This window comes from Melitaea cinxia, chromosome 23 (genome assembly GCF_905220565.1).
Source record: "Melitaea cinxia chromosome 23, ilMelCinx1.1, whole genome shotgun sequence".
Lineage (NCBI taxonomy): Eukaryota > Metazoa > Arthropoda > Insecta > Lepidoptera > Nymphalidae > Melitaea > Melitaea cinxia.
Genome location: NC_059416.1, coordinates 3,078,695 through 3,096,058, shown reverse-complemented (window position 1 = coordinate 3,096,058; position 17,364 = coordinate 3,078,695). Strand labels below are relative to the sequence as shown.

General features: G+C 32.9%; 1 protein-coding gene and 1 pseudogene across 1 annotated transcript; both read left to right on the top strand.

The window, feature by feature from the left end:
• The first annotated feature begins 85 nt into the window (after positions 1-85).
• On the top strand, positions 86-1,499 carry LOC123664939 (annotated as a pseudogene).
• Positions 1,500-2,049: 550 nt separating this feature from the next.
• Positions 2,050-11,095, top strand: LOC123664937 (myrosinase 1-like). Its single transcript, XM_045599304.1, has 10 exons — positions 2,050-2,096; positions 2,919-3,032; positions 5,126-5,238; positions 5,647-5,829; positions 6,343-6,735; positions 7,605-7,699; positions 8,111-8,258; positions 8,702-8,853; positions 9,835-10,073; positions 10,840-11,095. The coding sequence occupies exons 1-10, from the start codon at positions 2,050-2,052 to the stop codon at positions 11,018-11,020; spliced, it is 1,665 nt and encodes a 554-aa protein (XP_045455260.1). The 3' UTR covers positions 11,021-11,095.
• The last annotated feature ends 6,269 nt before the right edge of the window (positions 11,096-17,364 follow it).

The following is a 17,364-nucleotide window of genomic DNA, read 5'->3' as shown; positions in this document are numbered from 1 at the left end:
GTTTTTAGGAGTAAACTTTTGTTGCGTGTCGGAGCTAAGAGATATTTCTTTTTTATTTTCAGCAGAAGCTCAGCAGAAGCACGAAATGGGTTTCCAAGATGACTTCATTTTCGGAGCAGTGACGTCAGCGTATCAAGTTGAAAGAGGATGGAACGCAGATGGTAAAGACTCTAAAGGAATTTTAATATTGTTTTTGAATGAAAAAAAAAAATAATGCAAATCGAGACAAAGTTGTACAATAATATATAAAGTATGCAGTAAAGTTTAGTAGAAGATTAAGAAAACATAAATCATTATTAAATATTTCTTAATTGAAGCCGTAACTTAATAGATGTAAATATTTACAAAAATGTATGCTTTAGGCAAAGGGAAAGTATATGAGATCGTTTGACCCAAACTAAAATTCACGAGGTCTTTGATCAGTCTACCGGAGATGTTGCTGCCGACACATACAATAACTAGAAACGTGATGTTGAGATGATGAGAGAACTTGGCCTGGATGCGTACCCATTCTCTATAGCTTGGTCAAGAGTTCTACCTGATGGTACCATGAGCAGTGTCAACGAAGCTGGCGTCTCTTTTTACAATAATTTAATCGATTAAATGTTTAATCGATGAAATTTATACAACATTAAGCGAATGGTAACACTCTACTACTCGGTCTCTCCGCTCTGATAGTAACCTCCTTCTTAAAATTCCATCTCATTCTTCTTTTTTTTACTCTAACTCATTCTCTGTCCAAGCGGCCCGACTATGGAATTCTTTACCCGTAAGTATACGGCGTGCACAATCATTAGAGTCATTTAAGAGCCATTTGAAAGACAATTACTTAAAGTTGCTATGATATCGTTACTGATTTAGTGCTATATTTCTCTTGTACTCTGTCGTTTATATTTATAATATCTATTAGTTGTTTATATTGTATGTATGTATGTATGTATGTATGTATGTATGTATGAATCTATGTATGTATGTATGTATGTATGTATGTATGTATGTATGTGTGTATGTGTGTATGTGTGTATGTAATTATGTATGTATACAATGTATGTACTCTTATATGTAGTTTTATGCCTGTAATTATATCTATTCAAGTGTATGTATAGTTATATAATTATATGTGTTTACAAATATTATTTTGAAGTACACCTCTATGCCGCTTTATTCTTATTCATGTCCTTTTTCTAAAGGTTGTCTGGAAGAGATCGCTCTTTAGCGATAAGACCGCCTTTTGTACAATCCTTTTTTGTTATTATTATTATTTCTCGCTTGTTTCTTTTTCTTTTATGTTATTTGTATTGTTTTTGGTTGTACAATAAAGTATATTTGTATTGTATTTTGTATTGTATTGTACTATTGGAATTTACCACAGAAGCTGCAAGATCAAAGACTACGCTCGTTTTGCCTTCGAGAGCTTCGGTGACAGAGTTAAACTATGGATTACTTTTAATAAAACCAGAGAGATTTGCTACGAAGGTTACGGTCGTTACGGCCGGTAGTTTCTTACTTTCAGCAGCTACTGACCCTTGAACTATCTGAAAAAGAGTTGTACTTAATTTCCTACTAGGACATGCTTAGATTAATCAAATTCTAAAACATATTTATTATTTTTATAATGCAAACATCAAGTATGACGGCCTGGCTGGTTACCCGAATAAACGTGTGATTAATTATATCAAAGAAAGAAAGGAGAATGGAGCTTAAAATTGAGAAATGATGAAGAGAACTTTGCTTCAGGCTTCTGTAGTTTAACAAAAGAAAGTCACGATGAGAAATTCACAATTTTTGGCCATTGTACGTAAAAAACGATAATCGAATTATAACAATTACATTTTCTAAAACAATTTGCAGTTGGCACCAAACAGCGTGTACAACGCCTTCACTCATCTTATGAAGATGTATAACAATCCCCCATTCTAAATACTGAGGAACGGTTGGTCTCAAAATCCGGAAACTCCCTTGATAAATGATGTTAGGATCTCATATTATAGGGCAGCATTGAACAGTGTCCTAGATGCAATCGAAGCTGGTGTTAACCTTTAGGGCCACATGGCCTGGAGCTTGGTAGATAATTACGAATGGACGGAAGGATATACGTGAGTATTATTTATTTGTTACTAGCGAACCGCCCCGGTTTTGCACGGTTGCAAAATCTATCAGTGTTCCCCTACTATATTATATATTATACATATATTATACGTTTATAATACATACAAACCTTCCTCTGGAATCACTCTACTTAAGAAAACCGCATTAAAATCCGTTGCGTAGTTTTAAAGATATAGATAGATAGAGCATAGCTGTCTAAGCGACTTCGTTTTATACTATGTAATGGATACGACCGGGTCGGCAAACAAGCGTACGGCCCACTTAATGGTAAACGTATACCGTAGCTTATAGATTTCTGAAGATTAGCCAAACACGATTTGAGTCCACATTTTTTCATACAGCGGGAAATAAATCGTTTCGTAAGGAGTAAATTCCTTAAACAAAAATAAAAATAATTCAAATAAATATCTATTTAACTAAGCTGTGCCCGCGCCTTCGTCCGCGTGGAATTGAACAAAATATCCCTAGTTTGGTACCATGATAAGGAAACCAGGATCTGATGATGGGGTCCCAGAGAAATCGAGGGAAACTCTCGAAAATCTGCATAAATTTTTACTGGGTTTACCGATTTTAATGATTTTTAATTTAATCGAAAGCCGATGTTAATCATGTGGTCACATTTAAACATCGAGATTTGATTACAACTTTTGGAGTAATCTTTGATAATGCGTAGTTACTTGACTATTTTTTCGTCTACCTACATTGTATTATTTGTCGATATAATTGAAGTCAGTTTTTCTTCGTTTGCCTGCAAACACAATTATTTGTATAGATGCTGTATTTTTTAATATTTTCGTAATCAATTTCAGAGGTCGTTTTGGTTTGTACCGAGTATACTTCGAGAGTGAGCAACGAACACGCATGCCGAGAAAGTCAGCGTTTATTTACAAACAGATCGTGAAGACACACGAGATCGACCCGGAGTATGGACCTGAGACCATGACCATCGTTAGATTAAATATTTGAGATACTGTTTTAATCACTATGTAAATAAATTTCTATAAATATTTTAGTTTGTGTTATTTTTTGTACAATCCTCAGACGTACTGATTAGTTTAAAAAATGTTCACAATCTTAATAGAATTTTATCTATCTCTCTATCTCTACACTTTCCCTTAATCCCCTCGATTGTCTGCTATGTCGGGGATCCGGAAGCCACGGGAAAAATCTGTATAGCCAATACAAATGTTTACCACGTCCGGGGATCGAACCCGCAACCGCCAGCGCAACAGTGATAAACCAGTCCTGTGGCCGTTGCGCCACCGCGTTGTCAAATTCATTATATCTTAGGGGTATGAAAAATAGATGTTGGCCGACTCTCAAACCTACCCGATATGCACACAAAATTTCATAAAAATCGGTCGAGCCGTTTTGGAGGTTTATGGTAACTAACATTGTGACACGAGAATTTTATATATAAGATTATCAACAATTGTGCGTGATTTCGAACAAAAAAAAAAGTGTTCAAATTACATTGACAAACAGGTATACGAGTATATAGTAAACGGGTATACGACACATTATCTATACTAAAATTATAAATCTGAAAAGTTTGTTTGTTGATTTAAACACGCTAATCTCAGGAACTACTGGATCGAATTGAAAAATTCCTTTTGTACAGCATAGTCCACGTTTTACCTCAAATTAACGCGAGTGAAACCGGCGAGTACAGCAATGCACAATTGAAATTACGGGTAATATAGTACCAGTGCTAATTGAGAAACTCAGCCGTCTAACCTGCTTCAAACACGTGTGTACGTTTAGTTGAATGATAAGTGACTATCATTTAGTTTATCTGTTAATTATCTCCTTATCTTAACGAAGTAGTCATTATTTTACAGCGGCATTAGGAAGACGGTGTAATGTTATATGTGATTTTAATTGTCTTTAGGTAAGTTTTAATACATTTATTACATATATTATAGATATAATATATTTTTTTATGTACTTCACTCAATGTATAATAAAAAATAATACCATTAATGCTGTAAATAAAAATAGTAACTACATATAACCTAAAATATAATAAGTAATTAATTATATATAAAAATATTTTCGTTTTATATATCCGTTCGAGTATAATATGTTCATTATAATCTATATATAAATTGGTGTTCGTTAGTTTCGCTAAAACTCAGGAACGGCTGGGCCGATTTAGTTGATTTTGATTTTGAAATATTTTTGGAAGTCCAAGTAAGTTTCAAAAGATGAGAAATATAAATAATAAGTAGCGAAAAATACTAAACCCGTAAATTTTCCTATACAAAATGTGATGCTGTAAAACATTTGATGTCTTTTGTCAAAGAAATTGTCACTTGGTTGTCAAATATTTATAGATGCGTTCAGAAAGTCTTTTGTCCATATTTTTCACAAATAAATGTAGGTGATGCGAAGTTCACCGGGTCATCTAGTAGTACAACAATTATAACACATCTTTGTTGATTATTAACAACATATTCTATATTATTATTAACATTTTAATCCAATTTTGTTACAGAAAAAACGTAAAATTATAAGAATTGTGCAGTAGATTTAATTCTGCAGATCGATGTGATTTTGATTATTTTTTGGAGAGATTTGATGCCAAACCGCATTTTTTTTTCATTTTTTATGTTTCTTTTTGTTTTCGTTTAGCTACTGAATAGATTTGAATAAAACTTGGCATGATATAAGCTCGCAGTAGCCAGGATACTAAATTCGGAAATTTATTACTAGGTACTGAACCTAACGTCCCTTCGAAACAAGGAATAAAACTCAGAACGTGCAAATGCAAACGAAATCGCGTTTACAGTTATTAGTATAAAATATTAATAATTAATTTTGTTTTTTAATTTTTTTTTTTTTTATTTTTTTTTTTTATTTTATTTTTTTTTATTAATTTTGTTTAATAAAATCGTAAATTGTACCAACTACCAAAACTCGTATTTTGTTAAAGACGTTCGTTTTTTTTTTTTTAAATAATTAATCATTACTTAGCAAAGCTCTGTTTATTTACATTATTTTTGTATGACGACAGTATTTCATGTATACATGGGTATTCAGACACGAAAATACGAAGGTTTAAAGATGATTTTCTATTCGGGGCAGCGACCGCCGCGTATCAGGTGGAGGGCGCCTGGGATGCTGATGGTGAGATAAGATCTATAATAACGTAAATGTCTATCAAGGACAATCCCCATTATGGTATTAGTGAATGTAATAATATAAAATACAATTTTATCGAAAATACAAAGCTATAATTATTTTATATTATTTTTATTATTAATTATATTATTATATTACTTTACAGAATTTTAAAAAATGTCAATAATAAGTACTAAGTAGGTATTATAAAATACAAAATTGACAGTCTCAATACTTTTTGTTTCTACTGATAAAGATATCTGATAGATAAAGGTTTGACAGATGGAGATTTTTTATATATTTTTCCGTTTCGTCATCAATCAAAGCTGTAGTTTATTAGTCGCCTTAAACTTTATCAGAAGGAATAGAAAAATAAAAATAATAGCATTTTTAAACGAATTATATTCTAAACAGGGAAAACCGAGAGCATATGGGACAGATTTCTACACAACCACCCAGAGATAATCCCAGATGGTAGGAATGGTGACGTCGCCGCTGACTCCTACCACAACTACCGTCGTGACGTGGAGATGCTCAGGGAACTCGGCGTTGATCATTACAGGTTCTCTATATCATGGAACAGGATACTGCCTACAGGTAACGAGCAATGGATATTGAAAGCTGTGTAATAATCGTGTGAATTTGTATTGTTCTAAGAAATAATAGAAATTTTAGTGTTTTTTTTTAAATTGTTGGCTGCAATTGTTCTGCTGTCAATAAAACTAACGTGTGTAGAATGAGTTGTCAAATCAAGTTAATATATTTCTGGAATATGTTTGACTAGCTGTGCTCAGCGGTTTTACCCGCGTTAATTTAACAAAAAAAAATACCAAAATATTGTAGCCTGTAAGCCTTCCTCGGTAAATGGACTATCCAATACAAAAATAAGTTTTCAGTTTTACCCAGTAATTCCTGAGATTATTTCACTTTCAAATAATCTCTTCAGCTTTATAATATTAGTATAGGTTTAGCTAAAACAATAATTTAGGTTATAAAATTAGGCACTAAATAAATATTTCTGAGCTTACGCGAGGCGCAAAAATTCTATGCTATTTTTCATTTATGTTTTTTTTTAATGTAACTTCATGACATGTAATTTTTTTATTACAGGATTTACAAACCAAATTAACGAAAAAGGCTTAGAATATTATGACAATTTAATCGACGAACTTTTAAAATACGACATACAGCCAATGGTAACTTTGTACCATTTTGATTTGCCGCAATCACTCCAAGACTTCGGAGGTTGGGCCAACCCACTAACTATTCAATATTTCGAAGAATACGCCAAGGTCGTGTTTGAAAGATTTGGCTCCAAAGTCAAATATTGGATAACGATCAACCAGCCCAATTCCATATGTTTTGACGGGTATGGTGGTAAGGAATTTGCTCCAGGCGTTGGTTCTAGCGGTATTGGCGATTATTTGTGCATTAAAAATGTCATGTTGGCTCATGCGAAAGCATATCGTTTATATGAAGCGGATTACAAGCAAAAATATAAAGGTAGAAAATATGTAAAATACAGACGTCAATATTAGGTATTTTAGAATGTAATTTAGCCTAAGAACCTATGGACTACGTTTCTAATCATTTTATATTTTTATATTCATAGGCATTATTTTCATATTTATATAAAATAACTAGGTCGACAAATAAAGGTACGGCTCACCTGATAAAAAGCAATTACCGTAGCTTATAGACGCCTGCAATACCGGAAGCGTCGCAAGCTTGTATAAACTACACAAGAAAGAAAAAATTTAGGACTTATTTCCTATAAAATAAAATACTTTTAAATACTATTTTTATTTAATTTATCGATGTCTGAAATAGCCCAACTAGGGAGAACCGCATTCTTTCAGAAGTCCGCAGCTAAATAACATTGCTATCTAGTATAGACGCTTGCAGTACCAGGAGCATCGTAAGCACGTTTCAGACGTTCAGGAGCACAACACTGCTCGAAAGCAGTTTTATTTAGCTGTGATCTTCTGTAAGCTCGAGGTACTACCCCAGTCGGTCTGCTCCAGATTTTTAGAAGGACATTTCCTGCTGTACCCTACGTCAGTTAATAATAAAGAACATATATACCAAACTCAGATCAATTAATTATAAAGACTTATTCGCTTTTTCGCAGTTCTCATAATTAATATCTACTTATTAGTATTGTTTTGACATCAAAATACCGGTCATATAGACAAAAAATGTTCAGGCAATCGAGATTGGTGTGTAATATCAATACCATTATCAACGTGTCATATCGGGATAAAAATAAGGATAGTGTACATTCCTTCTCGTTTCTGTCGTAAAAATGGACAAGAGCTTAACCAAGATTATATTTAGTTTAAGGAATAATTTTCTTGATGATTTGTTTTAAGGTTCCGTCGGAATTTCGTTGGCACTAAACTGGGCTGATCACGTGAATAATAATACTGAAAATGTTGAGGCTACTGATTTATACAGAGAGTTTACGGTATGAAATATTTCACCCAGTAATAAGGCTTAAATAAACGATATTTAACGATGTATTGGCAATCGAGAGTCCCATCTCCGTACATTTTTCAACATTTTGTATTTATACCATAGAATTATTTCTAGTGGTCTGGGAGTTTGTGTTTGTGTTACGAGTGCTCCAGATACCAGATATGTACATAATTCTTATTCTAATATTACCGCAACTTGTGAAGAAAAGATTAATATTGGAATAACAGTGAATATATTTTAATATCAGAGATTCACCATGCAAAATAATATATATTTATTAGTCAACAAAGATTAATTGCAAAGTTCTAATTATGTTCATTATTACATATTTAAGTTTATAATTTTTATAAGTAATATTTTACTATAATTATTAGCTGATCTAAAAATCAATAAATTCCAGATTGGCATGTACATGAATCCGATATGGTCTAAAGAAGGCGATTTCCCTCCCAGTGTTAGAAAGCGAATTTCAGAAAGAAGCTTAGAACAAGGTTTCACCACGTCTAGGCTGCCTGCACTTAGTCCTGAGGAGATAACACTTTTAAAAGGTTACGATCTATATTTGAAAAAATCCCTAAGTGTGTTTCCTAAGCACGAAACTCATCATCATCATCATCACTTCAGCCTAATACAGTCCACTGCTGGACATAGGCCTCCAAAAGTTCGTGCCAAAAATGGCGTGAACTCATGTTTTTTACCCATAGTCACCACGCTGGGCAGGCGGGTTGGTGAACGAAATTCAAGGAGGATTAATTTTAACCGAATTTTTAAGAAAGTTTTCGTGCAATGAAAATTTAAGAAAATTGTCAGAAAGGTGGAAATTTTCAGAAATGGTTAAGGTTATTTCATCTGTTTCAAATATATGGGTTGGAAAGATCGCAAGACAGGACAACGTTTAATCAGCTAATTATCAATGAAAGTAAAGAAATGTTATGTACCAAAATGTAATGAGAAATATACATTTTTTATTAAAATGACTTAATGTTTGCAGGTTCAGCAGATTTCGTGGGAGTAAATCATTACACAACAGTTTTGATAAGTAAATCTGAGAAGCAGCATCCTAGTTCATCCATCGAGGATGACATGGGGGTTGAGATCAGCCACAGGATGGAGTGGAAGACGTCTCAGTCGTCTTGGCTAAGGGTAATATATAAGGAATTAAGTTTTCGAGAGATTGAGGAAGTAGGGCCAAAACATGCCAATAATGTGATGTCGGTTATTTTGAATATATTTCTTTGAAGTTAAAATACATCTTGTGTCTTGGTAGTAAAGACGAAAACATTAAAAAGAACGGCGTGCATTTGTTTGTCTACAGGCCAAGAAGATGGCTTTTTTTAGTTTTTTTTTTTGGGAAGTTAGTAATCTAAATGTAGGCAGTAATTAAAGAATAATAGTAATTGAAGAAAGTGCATTGTTTGATAAACAACAAATATTTGATGGAGACGTTGATAAAATTGTTGTTTATATGGACGAATGCAGAGAGAGTGATCATACACTAAATTTACATTTTAGACTATCGGGGCAGATGACAAACACTTTATTAAGTATTATGAATTAATGCTCTTTAGTTCATATCATGAAATTATATTTAAGTTTAGACAGTTGCAGAGTACAGTACCTAATATCAGTAGAGCAGTGAATGATGACCACTGCCATAATCAATATGTATGTACTAACGAATTCGTATAGGTACCTAATAATATAATGAATACAAGCTATTCAGTACACAAACAGATAAAGATTCCGAAAAGATGTAAATCGTGTTTTATGTATTGGCAAACATACACAGAAGTCGAATCTGTCATCTACAGCTCTGTATTCAGCCTCGTATACAAGTAGCATACTTACACAATTGTGTTTGTTTTGAAATAAAAAAAAAACCGACTTCAAAGTTCAATACATATCGACAAGTATAATACAATACATATTATTAAGGATACCTCATAATCTACGTGACAGGTTTCAATGTTAATGACGACACGACAATCACTAACTTAAGAATACAAAAAGAATCATTAAAATCGGTAAACCCAGTAAAAATTCGTGAATGAGACATTTAAAAAATATTGAATTGAGAATCTCGTCCTTTTTTTGAAGTCGGTTAAAAATAATATTCTTCATCAGAGCGTACCCTACGGCATCTACAAAATGAGTCTTCATATCAACAAAATGTACGACTACCCCCCGGTCTTCATCACAGAACATGGCTGGTCTACGAAGAAGGTACTCAAGGATTCGTCTCGTGTTAAGAACATGAGGGAATATTTTCATGCCCTGCTGTTGGCTATCGAAGATGGGACTGATGTGAAGGGCTACACGGCTTGGAGCTTGATGGATAATATTGAGTGGACTGCTGGTACCAGGTGATTTTATTTTTGTACCCAAGGAGTGCCAATGGTACCTATTCTTTTACTACGATGACTTTCTGCTGTCAGATCTCTACAGTATTAAGAGGAGAAAAGGCGATTATAAGTAAAGTAAAACAACGCTTTGTATACAAGAAACATTCTATTTCGGTGTTTTGTAGCGAAAAGTTTTATGTGTGCTTATATCTCTTAGGTACTTGATTAGTTTTAGGTCAAAATGAAACCCATAACCCTCAAAATTAACTTTACATTTTCTAGACATGCTTAAAAATAATTCTGTGCTTGAAAATTAAAAAAAAACATTTTTAATCTCTTTTTTGCACAAATTGTAATTCGCTATTTTTATTACTGCAATTCGCTTCAGTAACATACCACTGCTGGACATAGTCCTCTTTCCCCATTACGGAGAAGCAGGGTTTCACCACGCTGCTCCAATGCGAGTTGGTGGATATACCTACTATGAGTAATCATCACTATTATGTGTACATGATAACAACCAGGACCGACAGCTTAAAGTGCTTTGAGGCATGGTGGGAAGACCCACAATGACTAACGACCAAACCGGAAATAAATATTTGTATAAACACAAATATCCACACCGAGCGGGAATCGAATCCGCGACCGTCGGTGTTTAGGCACTGCCGACATGACATACGCACCATTAAACCAGAACTGTCGTCACACCATAGCGGTCGTGCTACTGTAATTAAACATAACTAAATTTAGAATATATTGAAATAAACATATATTTTAATGACCTTAGTGAACGTTTCGGCCTGTACCAAGTGGATTTCGACTCGCAAGAAAAGACAAGAACAGCGAGACTGTCAGCGCTGGTCTACAAGAGAATAATAGAGCAGAGAATAGTGGAGCACGATTGGAAACCAACAAATTATAATATTTCCATAACTAGGAAAAAGAGGAATGTAAGCGTAGTTTTATGATAGGTTTTTCGTTAATAATATTACCTATATATTTTATTGTAATATAATATAAATAAAAAAAAAAACCTTAAGCAACCACATTATAAAGCCAGAGTAGATCCCCTAGGGCTAGAGAGTATAGTATCCCCTAGCTGCTACCTACTTTTATTTTATTCTAGTAACAAATAAATTTAAAAATAGAATTTATTGTAATCTAATAATTTCATACATAATTAAATTTTAAATTACAAAAAACAAAAATTTAGATGTAGTGACATCTAGCGAATTTTTTAAAAACCTGGTAGTAAGCAATAATTTTGCTCTGTAGCACGTAGTTCCCTACTCAAAGATAGATGTCACTAGTCAAAAAATTATGATCGTTCAAACTATCACACACTAGATGTCGCTCAAATTCTTCACAATTATTAAAAATTGTGAAAAAGTTAAACAAGTTTAAGAAAGTTCGTTAACGATCTAGTATTAAAAAGTACAAAATAAGCTTTAAAAAAATTTGCTGCATGGTTTTTTTGCCCGTTTTTAATAGTAAAGCAATAGTTATATAGATTAGTATTAAAACAATCGTTACACAGTAGTAGGTAGCAAAAAAGTTTATATTTTACAAATATGTTTACAACTTTTGATTCAATTGTAAATAAAATAACCTATGGGATTATTTATACGCACTAACCTAGAGGATTATTTATATGTACGTAAATTAAACGCGAAATAAATTGATAGTCTATTAGTATTTATTATCATTAACATTTGGACTACAGATATTAGAAATATAGCCTAAATTGTATAAGGATGTGAAAATATGTAAAACATTGTTTTTTTTTTGTGTTTTGTGTTTCATTTTTACCCAGCATATATTAATAAACGATAATATAAGATAAACAATTAGAGTAGATATTCTTTTTACTCTAATAATATATTATACGAATATATTTTTTGAGGTAGAAGGATACGTTTTAGCCTGTCCTGTAACTTCCTACTGCTAGGAAGCTTTCTCTATGTAGGAGAAAGATTGGAGCTTAATATACCGCGCTCCACTCATCCGGCTCCACTGCTCGACGGACGTATTCCCTACTAGCTGTGTTCGGCAGGTTTTATACGCATTAATTATACGCAAAAAAGCCTATAAGCCTTTCTCGATAAATGGACTATCTAACACTGAAAGAATTTTTCAAATCGGACCAGTAGTTCCTGATATTAGCGCATTCAAGCAAACAAACAAACAAACTCTTCAGTTTTATAATATTAGTATATACTATGAATGAGCAACGATCGCTCTCAGAACATATGACAACAATCAGGACAGACTGCTCAACGTGCTCTCCGAGGCATGATGGTTCAACGCACCAGGACTGACATCAGACCGAAATGAAGTCTTTGTACAAACACAAATATCCTACCAAGATATCAATCTCCGGTGTGTGAGCGTGCACCACTAAACCAGAGCGATGTCATGTTGACACAGAGCACATAAGGATCTTGCTCAAGATCAAGTAGTGTTGTGTTGTGTTTCTGTGGTAAAGTGGCAGAGTCAGCCCAAGCTGGAGGGGAGTCGGGAGTAGAGTCACCAACGCGCTAGTAATACTCTTGATGTAATTACGGAAGCTATCTACTTACCATCAGGGCGGACAAACTTGTTTTCAACTTTTTGAATGTAAAAAAATCTCCAGAATTAATTTACTTATTTTTTAAAGACATTTATTTGAAAGTTATTTCATGTATACAAACATTGACTTCTCTTTCATTGTAATAACTCGTTAGCAATTTAAGTCTTTAAACTTAATTATAGTAATATATTTGACCTTATAATAAGTCCTAAGGTTATAGTCGAATATTACCAGTTTATTAATCGTTTATTAATCGACTCCAAAAAAGGAGGAAATTAGACTGTAATTATTTATGTGTTGTCTCATAACTTCTTACTGCGTGGATCGATTTTGATGATTCTTATTTTAATCGAAAGCTGGTACGTGTCATGTGGCCTAATTTGAATTTAATCGATATCTAACTAGTACTTTTTAAATTATCTTTAATAACGCGTATTTACTTGACTATTTTTTTATATTACTGGTACATTCAATATATGTCGCTTTTTTTCGTTTCAAAGCAAACATAATTATTGTCTTTAAGCGTATGTTATTCCATCGTCTTAGTAAAGTCGAAAAAGATAAGTATATAGCGCTACTAGCATGTTTACGCACCCTATAGTGGCCCTGCTTTCTGCTCCGCGGGTTGAGGGTTCGATTCCCGCCTGAGTCTGAATGTGATATTTTTTTAATTTCTATGTGTATTTATCAAAAAAATATTTAGCTATATCAGTTCGCAATTATTTATAACAGACGCATTAAGTTAACGTATAAACAGACGACCGCGTGTGTTTGTTATAAGATATTTAAATCTATTTGCTTAATTACATCTTGTGTATAGTACAAGATAGGTGCTTAGTACATAAAGATGCTTAATATCTTTTCTAGCAGCTAATTTTAACATGTGTGAGAAAACTTCAACTATAAGGTTACAATAAAGGTTGCTCGGAAGAGATCGCTCATTAGCGATAAGGCCGTCTTTTGTACTTATCTCCTGTTTTTATTTTTGTAATTTAGCTCATTCTTGTTGTACAATAAAGAGTTATTATTATTATTATTATTATAACATAACATTATATATCGCAACATAGCATAATATAATATGGCGTACGTCAATAATATTCAACATAAACAAAATTCACTTTCACAAAAGCATACACAAAACTGACGCAAATCGAAATAATCTCTCACACAGTCAACGCTTAAATAAACACACGACAGTAACAAAACGTACAATGGATTATCCAATTTTTACACTCATTATATTCGGTATTTAGTTTATTTAATAATGGATACCAAAAAAACACGACAATACGCGAGGGGCGTTTAAAAAAACGTCTATATTCAAACAAACGCCGCGGGTGGCGGACAACAAACAATTTTTAGCAACATAGAACCCGCCTAAGTTTGTTATGTTATTGTTAAAAGATATAAACTCTATCCCTTTAAAATAAAGTTGTAATTTCTTGTTGTTTTATTAATAATAGATCGTCAAGAGTCAATGAGTCGTAGCTACCAAAATGTTGAGTGCTCTTCGAGTTGAAATCCGATCATGTTGATTTGTTTCGGCTTCTATGATCATTTTTTTTTTGTACTTGAAGTATAGTGATGGTTGGCGAAAATTTTACGTTCTCTATTTAAACATTTGTGAGTAAAATTAAGTAGTATTTAGCAAAAATTAATGTTCCTAGATTTAACGTTGTTGAAATATGGCTATAATAAATTTATTTTCGGAGATATTCTGTCCAGATTAAAATCCTCAACTTTTTGTTTCAAAGTTCTATCCGATACAGATATTTTTAAGTTTTCGAAGTTATACTTCTTTTAGCGCCTTAGGAAAAAAATTATGAGAGTAAATTTTGACGATGCGCGGGCATACCGTCACAAAAAATCTACATTCTGAAGTTAGCTAGTCAAAAAAGAAGAAGTTAGCAACGTGAACTTAGCTAGTCAATGAAGTATAACTTCTTACGTATACACATAAGTACACACACACTTATTACAAAATTTCCTATGCCACAATCGGTCCAGTTTTTAAGTTAATCCATAAATCTAAAATGCTATTTATTCAATATATTTACATAAGGTAATATCAACATCAAAGAGTGAAAATCACAGAACGTATATAAGAATATTTCTTTTAAAATAGCCGTCAGTGAGGCGACGAAATGAAAACATATAACATAATATGAAATACTTCAGACTGAGGCTTTTATTATATTTGTTTGCGTGAAATATGGACGGGATGATGTGACGGGGGCGCGCTCACTGTGGAGAGGACTCTAGTAAGGTTTTATTATTTTTATAAATAAAAAAATCCTTAACATCATTAATGAAACAATTTTTCGGATTTTATCGCGGTTTATTAAGTCTTCCAGATGTTTCGGATACTTTACAGTAACGATGGTCACGGGAGGACTCACAGTCCAGAAAAAGTTGTTTCATTATAATGAGTAAAATTCATATCGATACAGCCTATACAGTCCACTGCTGGACATAGGCCTCCACAAGTTCACGCCAAAAACAACGTGACCTCATGTGTTTTGCCCATAGTCACCACGCTGGGCAGGCGGGTTGGTGACCGCAGGACTGGCTTTGTCGCACCGAAGACGCTGCTGCCCGTCTTCGGCCTGTGTATTTCAAAGCCAGCAGTTGGATGGTTATCCCGCCATCGGTCAGCTTTTTAAGTTCCAAGGTGGTAGCGGAACTGTGTTATCCCTTAGTCGCCTCTTACGACACCCACGGGAAGAGAGAGGGTGGCTATATTCTTTAGTACCGTAGCCACACAGTACAGAGTAAAATTCATATAATGAAAAATAAAAAAATAAAACAATATAATTGATGGATTAAAATCTACACGTAAAATATACTTTGAGCGACAACTGACTAAGCTGATTATGTTTTTCTCGTGTAAGTGAATCTATCTTTTTGAGAAAAAATTCTTCAAACCCATTTACAATCAATACGGCGAACTTTGTGATATACATATACTTATTTATTTATTTTTTCATTTATACAACGCTGTAATGACAATAAAAAATAATTATCGAATTTGGTTCGGCGGTTCATTTTTATTACATATCTGTAGGTATATAAGGAAAATTGAAGTAAATAATAGAGAATAAATTTTTTATAGCCTTTAAAATATATATGTCTTAACGATGTCCTGTTTCATTAGTTTACTATGGCAACTATTTGTATATTTATAATTCTCTCCTATAAGTAAATCTTTTTGAGAATAAATTTTTTAACCCTGTTAGCTCGACATGGTGAATTTAACCCTTGCTAAGTTTACCGGGATAGCCAGTAACATATAGTTTATAATAAATACATACTTTCTTTTTATCCATACTATTTACAGCTATCGGTCCCGGTTGTTATTATAGTCACCTAATAGGGATAGCGATCGTTACTCGTAGATCAGGGTGGTTGATTAAGCTCCGACCCTTTCAGGAGAAAGAGGCCTCTGCCCAGCTGTGGGATGCAGGATGCATGCGGAATCAATGAATCAATCAAAATATATAATCTGCAAATATTTCTTTTATATGTGACTATTATGAAGTGTCAAAAATCTCTTTATAAAACAATACATATTACTTAACAAATTAACAAAGCTTTATTTATTCCATATATGTTTGAATTAGAAAAAGATTTAAATATAATGGTACTGGAAGAATCAGTAAAAATATCAAAACATCATAGGTAATCATTGTAGTTATATATGATAAATTTGATTTTTCATTATTACTTATGTAACCAATCAATACATTCAATTAGCTCATATTTGCAAATAATAATGTATAATAATAACAATATATTGTTATTATTATACATTATTCACATGTTGTTAAAGTATATAACTGTTTGGTAATTATTCACAACTGATTGGTAAAGTATTGGTGGTACATATTACTACTGCTATAAAAAAGGTACTATACAAACTCAAAGGAATATATTCCTTTATATGCATATAAACTTACAAACTCTCCTAAACTTCAAAGGCTAGCGTATAAGTCTATGAGACTTAAGCCTCGCCTTCTGTTTAGTACATTAGATTTTTTTTTTTAATTTTAATAATAATTTTTTTATTTCAGTAAATGCCTTCTCCACGCAAACTTACCGCCCCTCCCTCTACAGTGATATACCCCTTCCTCCCTCACGCCGCTGACAGCCAACTCAACCTTAAGAAATCCGCTTGTAGGCTATATAAATATAAACGAATTTGTTCCGTCTTTATGTTACATTATCATATTAGAGGTTTATGTTCTTAATTTGACAATATTTTAATACTTATAAAAACATTGTCACAATTTAATTTTCTTATTATATAACTAGCTTTTTATAAAATAATAAATCTACTTATATCAATATGATAAAAAGTGCGTGCGTACAAAGTACACATGTCAGAAGTGAAACTTCTTTGACAAACTAATTTTTAAGTCTCGTTTATATTTATACAAATCTAAAGCTTTAGATTTCCGTTCCAGCGCCATCTAGTTGGTTTGCAATGTAATACTATCTACTATATAGTTTATATAGTATACGCTAGGTGGCTCTGTTGTTCGACAAAAACGTTGCACATCTTCGTGTCGTTAATATTATTAATATTGCGTTTCATCCGTAAAAAAATTACCCTCATGTGTCTAAAAAAGTTTCACTTCAATAAAGCTGAGGAGTTTGTTTGTTTGTTTCAATTCCAGGAGCTACTGGTTCGAATTTGAAAATTATGTTTGTGTTACATTGTCCATTTACTGAGGAAGGCTT